Genomic DNA, 12148 nt, shown 5'->3' with positions numbered 1-12148 from the left:
CTACAGCGTACGAAATAAAATAAGCGCACGAAATAATTACAGCACGCGAAATAATTGAAACACTTAAAATTATTACAGCACACTTACATATTCAAAAAAGATCTCCATACAGAATATACCCCCTCCCCTCTTTAGATTAAGTTTTTATTACCCTCTTTTTTTAATATGAAATTACAAGACATCTTCAAGATTCATCTCACGGATGATCTTTCTAAACAGAGATCCATGTTTTTATCCATACAAATCCCTGACGTAGACGCAGTCCGTGACACTAAAGAGTATTCTGAGTATCTCAGACTCTCCTCTAAATTCCAGACTAAGTTGACCAGGAGGGTCTCCTGGGACACACCTCTTTATTCCATCAAGGAGATAGAAGGCCGAAGGAAGAAGATTAAGAAATATAATGTTTTATATGATTTTGATCTTAAGAAAGTAAGGACATGTGATAAAGAAAGAGTTTTAGAGATATTAACTCAATTACATAACAATAAATCCCTATTATAAAATACTATATATATCATATATATAATATTATATAATATTACACTATATTAATACAATATACTAATAGTTATTACACTATATATAATATTACATCTTATAATACAATACAATATTATCATATATATTATTCTTTTAAATGTAATATTACATTTCGTTTTTTTTTTATCCCTATGAATAGATATAATGAATATTTAAATTTCTTAAGATCTTCTAATAATATATCTTCTCATAATACCATCTCCTACAAGACACTCTTCTATGACACACTCAGAGATGAAATCATGAAGATTAATAAGAATATCACTAATACTCTAAATTACAAGTCCATCTTGTCTTTAGAGAAGAGTCTGAGTCAAGTCACAGAAAATACCCACCAGACACTAGAAGTCATAGATTTAGAAGGTAATCCCGACGAAGTAGTCCACTACGAAGGAATAAAGCAGATTATTAAGGAATTAATAATTAAAACTAAGCAGAAATTAGAGAAAGAAAAAAGAAAGAAGACATCTTACAAAATAGAACTTGAACCAATTAAACACATTACGTCTAATAATGTATCAAATTTAGATTTACAAGTAGAGAAGAATGAAATTATGGGAGATCAAGTAGAAAGATTTAGTGTCACTAGACAGAGACTCTTAGAGATAGAAAGTATACAGGAAAATATATCAGAGCAGCTTATTCTCCAGGATGAGAATATAGATGACGTCATAGAGAAGACTAAGGATATTTATGAGACAGTGAAGAATAATAAGAAGTATTTTGAGAGAGAAGAAGGAGGAGGAAGATTCATGACAAGATTCCTTACAATTTTATATTTGTGTTTAACTTTTATCTTAATATTTCTCCATTTTTATTACATCAAATAAACAATAATAAAATAGTATCTTATATTATTTACATATGTCTAATTTACATATGTCTCTTATTTACATATGTCTAATTTAAATTTAAATTTACATCTAAATTTAGATCCAAATTTTAATCCCCTTTTTTTTATGGTCAAGTTGGGAATTTGTCAAAAAGAAAGAATCTTGTCCTTTTTAAATACTCCTCATCCTTGGAAGATTCTAATCTTAGACTCTGTCACTCAGTCTATCCTCAGTCCCCTACTATCTTCTAAAGATCTAAGGGACTGTGGTATCACTTCTTACTTCCTCATTTCTAATAAGAGACTTCCTGTCTCTAATACTCCCGCTTTATATTTCGTCTCTGATATATCTAATATCTACAAAGATATCCTTGATAATTTATATACTGAATATTTAATATATTCAGTATCAAATATAAAAAGAAAAGATCTAGAGAATCTAGGCCTTATATTAGGGAGAAAAGGATTAGGTCACTATATTACTCAAATATATGATCAATATGTAGACTTTATAAGTCTACAAGAAGATTTGTATACTTTTAATATAACTAATAGTTATATTAATAAAGATAATTTAGATATTTATAAAAATATCTTATCAATATTTATAACAATAAAATCTAAACCAACTATAATATCAACAGATAATTTAACAAATCATTATCAAGATATTTTAAAACAGATCTCTAAAAATAATATAATACAAAAATTTATAAATAAATCTCTATTAATATTAATTAATAGAGATTATGATATAATTAATCCTATAAAACATTCTTGGTCTTATTCATCTTTAATATCAGATTTATTAGATTTAAAAAATAATAAATTAAAAATTAAAAATAAAATTTTTAATTTAGATTTAAATGATGAAATATATAAAAATAATATGAATGAATATTTCCCAATAGTAGTAGAAAATGTAGAAGAAGAATTATTAAAATATAAAAAAGAAGTAGCATGTAAATTAAATATATTATTAGATAAAACTAATAATTTAATAAAACAAAATGAGAAGATAAATAAACATATAGAAATATGTACAGAAATATTAAGAATAATAAAAGAAAGATCATTAGATGAATTTTATAAAGTACAAAATAATGATAATATTAATATAAATAATATTAATACATTAGTTAATGATGATTTTAATGATTTACTTAGATTAGGATTAGTTATTGGGGATTATGATTTATTAAAATCAAAAAATATAAAAAGTAAATTAATTGATTTTTATAAAAAATTAAAAGAAGAAAAAAATCAAAATTTTAATAATTTTGTAGGTAAAATATTGAAAAATGTTTTACCTGTAAAAGAGAAATCTCCTATTTCTGATTTAGTACAAGATATTTGGAATCAAAGAAAAGAAGAATATAAAAATATAGTAGTGTGTATGATAGGAGGGGCGACATATTCAGAATTGAAGACACTGAAAATATTAGAAGAGAAAATAAGAGTGCCAATAATTTATGGAGGAACAGAAGTATTAAATAGTAAGGAATTTATGGATCAAGTCAATGAGACCCTATAAATAAACTTTATAAATTTAAAATTATATAATTTATAATATATAGATTAAATTATATAATTTATAATATATAGACTTAATTATATAAGACATAGTTATATAACTATGTTATATATGTTATAATATATAAGATATGTTATAATATATAAGATATATTATATAGACTAAATTATATAAGGGTAAATTTAAATAAAAAATTTACACCCGATACGGGACTCGAACCCGCGACCCTTAGGTTAAGAGCCTAATGCTCTACCAACTGAGCTAATCGGGCTTTATAAAAATATGTTTTATATATTAAGTCTATGACATTAAATCAAACCTAAATACAAAATATAATAAATACTATTACATAATATAAATAATACTTACATACTATTACATAATATATTAAATACATACTATTACATAATATAATATTTTATAAATTACTGAAGTTTATTTGATCTCTAAATTGATTCTTCTTATTAATCCCTCGGAATAAATCCCTTAAATATTCATAATTGGGCCAGTCATCATATCCTAAATTCCTTACATAGAATATGTACATATAAAATTCATGGGGTAAATCTGAGCATAATTCCCATATCTTCATATTCTCTTTATATTCCTTAATTTTATCATATCTGTCTTGTTTGGTCTCTGCTCTTAGTCCTTGCCAGGGTAGTCTCCCTTTAAGGAAGTATATTAGACAATATCCTATACTCTCTAAATCATCTCTTCTACTTTGTTCTATTCCTTGATGTGTCCTTATACTGGCATATCTCGCTGTGCCTGTTAAAGATTTATCATATCTTATTTCTCTATGTACTAAAGTATTCGGATCTCTGTATTCCTTGGCTAATCCATAATCTATTAAATATAATGTACTCTGACTTATATCAAATACGAAATTATCTGGTTTTATATCTCTGTGTACAAAGTGCTTATTGTGGACTAATTCCACACTCTCTAACATTCTGATCCCTAAGGAGACTACTGTCTGTAATTTAAAGCGTCTATTATTCTCTACAAATATCTCCTCTAGACTCTTCCCTAGTAACTCCATGACTAGACAATTAGTCAGGATATTATTAATATTAATTTTCCCATATGAAAATATCTTAGGGATCAAATCAGATTTGATCCCCATTGAGAATCTGGACTGTGTCTTACTGAGTCTTCTATAAACAGAATACTCATGCTTAATCTGAGCATGAGTCTCTCTCTTCTCTATTTTCACTGCCACTGGTACTTGTAAATTCGAGTCATGGCCTAGATAAATTTCCCCAAATGCACCAGAGGCTATTTTCTTTATAAGTTTGATATTTGTCAACTCTGTGGACATAGGGGATCCAAAAAAATCTAAAAAATATATGTATACTATAGTCTTATCTTATTTGTAGTTATATCAACAAAAATTATATCAACATAGTTTAGTTTTCCTTATATATATACTCTGTTAAATATTATTATTGTATATATAATATATTATAATAACATATCTATAATATGTTATATATTCTATAGTATCTGTTAATGTACATACTTTATATTTTTTATATTTTAAGTTATCAGGTTTAAGAATATCTAGTCTATCTCTTATATTTATTATTTGTAGTTCAGTATTTTATATATCTAGTATATTGTACTATCTTAATATATTTAAACCTTTATAAAATACTCTATTTTCTTTTTACTATCTTGGTGTAGTAATCACTAATAGATACACTCCCCTTTAATATCTCTAAATACTCATACTTTAAATCTCTAGACTTCTTAATCTTAATCTGATCAAAAAGTCTCTTTATTAAATATCTCATCCATAATATATTAGTAAAAGGGTAAAATGATTCCCAGTCACTTCTACTAATACTCTTCATCTTCTTATAAATCCCAAATTGCTCATCTACTTCCTCATCTCCCTGAAATATCCACTCATATTCATTTAAATCTTTATAAATTACTTCTCTATTATATTTCATTCTACATATCCCGAAATCTATAATCTGAATCCTGCCTCTTTTTATTAAAATATTTCCCCAGTGGAGATCTCTGTGCTCTAAATTATATTTCTGCTCTAGTAAACTCAAAATAGAAGAAATCTGGAGAATAATCTTCTCTATCTCATTGACAGATCTAAATTTATAATTCTCTAAACATATTCCCCCGTCTTCTATAACTAAAATCCCGAATAATTGGTCTACTTTGTAAAAATCAGGACGAGGATTCTCAACATATCCAAATTTATCCCAGGCTTTAAGATAACTCAAAGGATAAGATCCCGTGACCATGAGAACTTCCCTTAATTTTGATACTCCTTCTTCGCCCTTGAGGATTTTTAAGATTCTCGCTTCGCGAAAGAAATCTTCTACAGTGGTCATCGTCTTATTCCCCAAGGGGATTATTTTGTAAATCAAATTTCCAAATTTAAAGACTTCACTGAAAGAAGCCTCTGCTACTTTCACGATATTCTGAGGGAGATCTAGAAATTTACAATATTTCACTTCTAATTCTTTACTATTAAACTTCTCAATATTATAATCTACTTTCTTATTTAATATATTGTTTTCTTTTGTGTTAGGTTTCTTTATATTGTTTTCTTTTGTGTAAAGTTTCTTTATATTGTTTTCTTTTGTGTAAAGTTTCTTTATAGTTGATTTAATTCGTATTTTTTTATTCTCTTTATTATCTACTTTCATATTTATCTTTGCTTTAGTGTTTATCTTTTCTTTAGTATTTGTCTTTTCTTTAGTGTTTATCTTTTCTTTAGTGTTTATCTTTTCTTTAGTGTTTATCTTTTCTTTAGTATTTATCTTTTCTTTCTTGTGCACTTTTTCTCTAGTGTTTGTCTTTTCTTTAGTGTTTTCTATTGGTGTGTCTAAAATTGAAAAAAGTCCACATGAACTCATCTCAAATTCAGAATTATCGTAATTTATTTCTTCTTTACAATTTGACATTTTAGTAATACACCTTTTTTTTAAAGGAGTTCCTTCATATTTATCATCTACAGTTAAATCATAAGAATACTTTTTATCTTTTATTATATCTACATAATATAATTCATATCCATATTCTTTTATCTTATTGGTCTCTATAATATCCACAACATACTCAATATTCCTTTCATATCGACTACTCATCTCCTTAATCTCTTCTATCCAATCAACTGATCCTTTTAAACTTCTTAATTCTTTAAAAAAACTAATCATAAATTTATTAATCCCCATTTTCTTATAATCTGCCATATGATGAGTCAATAAATAAAACTCTTTATAAATATTCTTATTAGTACTTTTTAAACTTACTAATATATTTGTAAGATACTCAATTAGATTCATAAATGACTCTATGAGTTGTCTGTACGAATTGTCAATTTCAATATTTATGCAGAATTTTTTTCTTTTTATATGTGTGTTTTCAAAAAACAAACAAACTATTTTATCGATAACATCTTTGAGAAGATTAATGTTGTAATCAAGTATTTGGTAATTAACGTGGTAGAATGAAGAATCCTGATCAGGGGTGTGGTCTATATTTGATATATGAGAGTAATTGTGTTTATACATATCTTGAGAAGGGCAGATAAACAGTAAGTTTATGATAATTTTCATTAGTATAAAATATTTGAATGTTTTCTGAGTTTTATTAAAGACTTAGAAAATATTCTATAAAATCAAAATGGCATTATTTAGAAAAAAATGATATAAAAATATTATTATGACATTACATTTGGATGAGCAGAAAGTTATTTGTTGTTTTTTTAAATATTAAGTTGCTTCATTTATATTTTGAAATTGTTTGGGTTAAACTATAATATTCTTATATTATAACAGTAAATGAGAGTACAACTAAAATCATCTTCATTAGGTAATTTATGATATCTTATGATTTTAATTAAAGCCCCTGTTTTCACATTTTGAGGCAAGCGCATCATCTCAAAAAAAATTTAAAAGTGAAACATTAATATATTAAAAGTTGAATACGATTTATAATTAACGCTCTTGTGGTTTTATATTTAAAAGAAAACATGTTTCAGAGAAATATAACATATTTTATTTAGCTCATAATTGTATTTGTATGAACATTAGTCTTATAGTTCTAAACTAAGATTGCGTTCTAGTCTCTTAAAGGTAAAAAAACTAATAAATTTTATTATTTCGTGTACGAATTAGCGACTTCCGATTATTTCTAATGGGAAACATTAGTCACAATATTCAGAATCTCTCTACATCTACCTCCGTGAACTTCTTTCTGCACTTATAAATGTTAGTGTTTTCTGTTTATTTTTGTCCTTTGAATTATTATAACTTGTTTAACATGTCATAGGTAACTTGCAACCGCGCTACCCTACGAATAAAAAAAGTCTTGTTTTATACTTAGATTCTATAAGGCTTGACAAATGTCGTGCTTAAAATCTTTATTAGGTTATTAAGTTGTCAAATAATCATTTTCGTAAATGTCAGGCTATTGTATTTTACTAATTACTGTGTGTTAGGTTGCTACTTTAATCTCTGCATTTACATGGCAAATACTTAACATCAAGTAATTACAAGTTCTTTTACATCTTTTTTGAAAAACATTGTGACGGATTTGCAGATATATGAACTTAAAAATTTTTAATGCCTTTGCACATAACATGTGTCGTCATTGTTTCAAATATGATCTTGTTCTACAGTTTAAAATTTAAATAAAAATATTGTTCGTTTAATTCCTTTAAGAAAGATAAATTTTTAGAAAAACGTGTCTGTCTTTTATTAGTTTATTATTACTTTAAATATACATGGCTATGAGTCTATAATCAATTTAATAAGCCTGTTCAGTTATATTAGTCCTGAATAATATAGTTCAAATATTATATCATATATAAATTCGGCCCGTGGAACTTCAAGTTTAAAAAAAATACCATTCTAGCTTATATACGGATTAATGTAGTAATATGTTTAATGGTGTGCTAATTGATATGATATTCTCGCCAATATAATTCTATATTATTGTTTAAAGTTTTAGTAACATCTTCTAACTTCTGAATTTGATAATCAAGGCTTCTACCTAGTCCATTCCTCTACAAGTACGCCATTTTAAATTTTAGATAATACTGTATTTGATGCTGTAAAATGATAAATTTAATCTTTTTATTCATAATAATAATTTCGCCTGACTCTATTTCTATGTCCCTTAAAAATAATATGTTCGTAATACACTATATATTAATTGTCTCGAATAAATTTTAAAGTTCAAAAAATCTACATCTTCTTTCCATCTTTTATATAAAGCATCATTGGTCCTATTATATTTTCTTCTTTAGTTTACTACTAAAAAAAACAGGATCTATATTAAAATCCTTTATGTTGTATAAGAAGGTTAATATTGTATTTACATCTCTCAAAAATTATCAATATGATTTTACGGAATTTTTTTTCATTTCATCAATCTTTTACAAAGCACCAATTCGATATTTGCTAAAAATTATAAGTCGTCAACGAATAATGAGTGATGAGTAAAAATGAATCGCTACAAAGCTCGATTTTTGTCTTTAGTATATTGAATTTAGCTAATTACCACGATAGGCCCACAGCTCAAACAAAAGAGGCATCAACTATGTACAATCAATAAAAAAAATTTACTTTGAGATTATAGTTAGTTTTGTTTTTAAAAAAATTATATAGTGTTTTAAGATTGCTTTCTTTGTGTCTGAATTTGTGAGAAAATTATTAAAAACCAAATTAAAAAATTTAAAAGAGTTAAATGCTCCTTTTAGTTAATTCACGCAGCACGAAACTTAAATTATGTTCTATTATGCATGTACTAGATATTTAAAATACTTTGCTCTTTAGATACGTCTCTGTGTATTAATATATCAGAAAAGGCAAAAAATAATTGCAACCTTTTTACGCTAATTTAAAAAGGTTGTGTAAAGCTTTATGTGTATATTATTTATCTTAAAACTGGAAATAAAACGAATGAACCAAGCGACAATAAAATTAAATTCACTATAAAGATAGTAAAACGCTATCTTACCTACTCAATTCAAAACTTTATTTTTTTCGGTACATGACCGTTTGGAACCTGCTTTGAAATTTATAAGGACCCCCTTTCGAAAAATGGCAAAATTGGCAAAAACAATGTTTATTGAGGCAGATGAGCTTTTAAGTAATGAAATGTATATATACATGGAAACCAAAGAAAATTTAAGTTTGGAAACATTTGATGCTGAATCGGCGCGCGCTTTGCTCGTTTCTGTAACTAGTAGAAATACTGCTATTATCTTGAGGTAATACAAGATAATGTATAACCTGTTTCTATTATGATCTCTAATCAATGGGTAGCATATGAAGCCACATTTGACAAACAAAGGAATGGAGCACAGTACAATGAATCACTCCTCTAATGATATAACCCCCGTGGTTCTGAGTTACAACACCAAATAATTTAGTCGGGTTTAGCTCATTTCTATAAGAGATATTTGATCTAGACACGAACAGGGACGAACAATATGAGTACCTTTTAAGTTTCTCGTGCCTTCCAAATTTTCAAAAATCACCGGATAAATTGTCTTCTTTCATTATTTAAAATTTATTGTTAAGTCTTGTTCTTTATTTTCCTATTTTTTTGAATTTTTCAAAACGGGTTCATTTCCCAAAGCGGGTTCCAAACGGTCATGTACCGAAATTGTGAGTATAGATTGTGAAAAGTAATTAGTAAGTAAGATATTATATTATACCTGAATAAAGTATTTTTATTGTATATTTAGTTAAATATGAGAATGAAAAATGCATTCTTTCACTTTTTTATTTGCATATGTGTCTTCAGAATGGTTTTTAATATATGCGTATTATTAGATAAATTTTGCAATTTTTCTCCAAAATAATACATCGCGCCATACTACATCTAATCGTAAATATTGTAATTTTGTGTATCAGAACAATGAAAATAATCTATATTAGCTTGCAGAATCTAATAAATTCTTATTTATAACGTTTTCTGATATTTATCCACCATTTTCGATACTTGTACGAAAAATCTAATCCCTTATAACTATAATTGTTTTATATTGTTATTTTCTTGTTTATAAGATTTTTACACATTTAAATTGAAAAAAAAGATGTTCTATTTCTAAAACGAAAATAGGTCATTTTTTGTAAAAAATATCCGCACCGCCTTTTCATATATAAGTATTGAGCAGTCTTTATTATAAAGAAATGTCGACGGTTTAATTAATTATTATTTTGTATATTAAGCACGCATCTTGTATTTATGGAAATGTTTTCTATATTTTCCTGAATTTTTAAATTAAATATTTTTAATAAAGTGTTGACATGTAAAAGATATAAAAATCAAAAAAAATTAACTCATGAACATTTTCTGAGGTTGATTTTTTATTAATTTGGCTTATTTTTAAAAGGAATACGAAATTAGTTATATTAATAAAAACAATTTTCTTGTCTACTAAGTGAAAAATACGCTGAAAGATATTTTCGAAAAAATATAACAAAAAATGGCATACTAATGTTCCTTAAATTCAGAAATACATTTTAAAACAATATACTTGAAAAATTAAAAGGTTTAAATCCTATGGTCAAAAAAATTTAATAAAGAAGTGGAAAATTTTAAGATACTTATAAACATGAGTTCGAAACTATGGAGATGATGTCCCAAATAAGTTAAATAAACATAAATGTATTTGGAAAATCTAAATACAGTTATAAAATAACCAGTCTAAGGTTGGAAAATAATTTTTTGAATTTTTACTAAAGAATATAAAAAATATGAAGTAATAATGACTGAAGAAAAAGAAAGTTTTAAAATTAAAGTAAAAAAATTCAAGAAAATTTATACGAAAAACCTTAAAATAAATAATTTAACGTAACATTCATTCTTAAAAACTATTTTAAATTATAATATTTGCCTTCATTTTACAAACCTTGCTACAAATTTCTGACTAAAGCAAAAAAAAATTATTCAATGTACTATTAATTCATTTGTCTTTATTTTAATAGAAAAAAACACCTAAAAAATAAAACAATTATTAAAACCGGCAAATTTCATATCTATTAAAAAATACATTAATTCTTTTTGGTCGGCTTATGAATTAGCATGCAAATAACATGAACTTATAAATATTCTGTGCAAAACATATTTTTTCCCATTAAAACACGGTTGAGTTCGATGTAAATCATATGTTAAAACACAACAAGTTAATTAAAAAAATGTAACGTTAGATAAAATTTCAATTGAATTTGCTTTAATATACAGAACATAGACAAAAAAATTACATAGATGATACATAGAATGGATAACATATAATCACTGAAAGAATCATTTTTTATTAATATATTTTTTTTTAATACTCTTGAAAATTTTTGCCGTTGATGATGAGAAAAGGTGATAGCGTAAAGCAGCAAAGAAAGGTGCCCTTAGCACAGTGGTAGAATGCAATGCTTCCATTGAGCAATGGCTGGGTTCGATTCCCAGAGGCACCAAAATTGTTTCTACTTTCTATGATGCAGTTGGAACAACTCAGATGATGAAAATGTCCACGATAATCATTAAGTTGATTCAATGAAACTTGTGTGTGTCCAGCCACAAGGGGATTAGCATCTAGTGTAGAAACGCACCTCAAGGCCAAAAAGCAGAACACTCTTTGGTGACTTAATGATACATAAAAGTATCTAATGGGTAAGGCCTAGTTGGAGCCCATGGCTGGTGCACTCTAGAGTGGGATCCTAGAGCTAACTAAGAGACTAGACGAAGTAGGGCAATAGAAGGTCTCGTGGACCCTATCCTACATGATTCTGTAACACGGTGGCCGAAACTAGTGGGAGACTGGTGGTCAACGCAGCCCAATAAAAAAAACGCCGGGCTGGGGATGTGGTCGTGTAAGGAGCCTTGTGTGCAATACGGATGATTGTAGGGACCTTTGAGTCAGTACGATGATGTCTCTCCTCGGGTTTTTGATAACCATGCCCGTTAAGTATATCCGCTGTGAGGTCACTCTGGACGCGATTTGAGGTATAAATGGAAAGTGTTCTCCTGGAGCCAAAGTCCAATGGATACGGCGGAGCTTGCTGCACCGGCAAGTGTATGGAGGGAGTTTTAGTGAGTAAGAATCTCACAGTATTAGTTAGATGAGGATCACACCCAAATCCCTCTGGTCTCTATGTAAGGGTTCTCCCTACCTCTTATTTGCAAGAAAAAAAAAAAAGCAGCAAAGAAAGACGGCAAAAGCACGTTTCTAAAAAACCCGCGATATGGCAAAATAA

General features: G+C 27.1%; 5 protein-coding genes and 1 non-coding gene across 6 annotated transcripts; 3 read left to right on the top strand and 3 right to left on the bottom strand.

The window, feature by feature from the left end:
• Positions 1-165: 165 nt before the first annotated feature.
• VNE69_10155 (uncharacterized protein) lies at positions 166-504 on the top strand (the record flags this gene model as incomplete). Its single annotated transcript, XM_065474878.1, has 1 exon — positions 166-504. One exon carries the CDS (start codon positions 166-168, stop codon positions 502-504), a length of 339 nt encoding a protein of 112 aa, XP_065330950.1.
• A 170-nt stretch (positions 505-674) lies between these two features.
• Positions 675-1373, top strand: VNE69_10154 (T-snare coiled-coil -like proteiny domain-containing protein; the record flags this gene model as incomplete). The annotated part of the gene is made up of 1 exon (XM_065474877.1): positions 675-1373. The coding sequence occupies one exon, from the start codon at positions 675-677 to the stop codon at positions 1371-1373; it is 699 nt and encodes a 232-aa protein (XP_065330949.1).
• Positions 1374-1502: 129 nt separating this feature from the next.
• Positions 1503-2909, top strand: VNE69_10153 (SEC1 family transport protein SLY1; the record flags this gene model as incomplete). The annotated part of the gene is made up of 1 exon (XM_065474876.1): positions 1503-2909. The coding sequence occupies one exon, from the start codon at positions 1503-1505 to the stop codon at positions 2907-2909; it is 1407 nt and encodes a 468-aa protein (XP_065330948.1).
• A 198-nt stretch (positions 2910-3107) lies between these two features.
• Positions 3108-3180, bottom strand: VNE69_10910. Its single transcript has one exon. It is a non-coding gene; the product is annotated as a tRNA-Lys (tRNA).
• Positions 3181-3327: 147 nt separating this feature from the next.
• Positions 3328-4233, bottom strand: VNE69_10152 (casein kinase I; the record flags this gene model as incomplete). The annotated part of the gene is made up of 1 exon (XM_065474875.1): positions 3328-4233. The coding sequence occupies one exon, from the start codon at positions 4231-4233 to the stop codon at positions 3328-3330; it is 906 nt and encodes a 301-aa protein (XP_065330947.1).
• A 337-nt stretch (positions 4234-4570) lies between these two features.
• Positions 4571-6454, bottom strand: VNE69_10151 (serine/threonine-protein kinase; the record flags this gene model as incomplete). Its single annotated transcript, XM_065474874.1, has 1 exon — positions 4571-6454. The coding sequence occupies one exon, from the start codon at positions 6452-6454 to the stop codon at positions 4571-4573; it is 1884 nt and encodes a 627-aa protein (XP_065330946.1).
• Positions 6455-12148: the final 5694 nt, after the last annotated feature.

The sequence above is a fragment of the Vairimorpha necatrix genome, chromosome 10 (genome assembly GCF_036630325.1).
Source record: "Vairimorpha necatrix chromosome 10, complete sequence".
NCBI classification, from domain to species: Eukaryota; Fungi; Microsporidia; family Nosematidae; genus Vairimorpha; species Vairimorpha necatrix.
The sequence above is the reverse complement of the archived record's forward strand: the minus strand, read 5'-3'. Positions and strand labels throughout refer to the sequence as shown.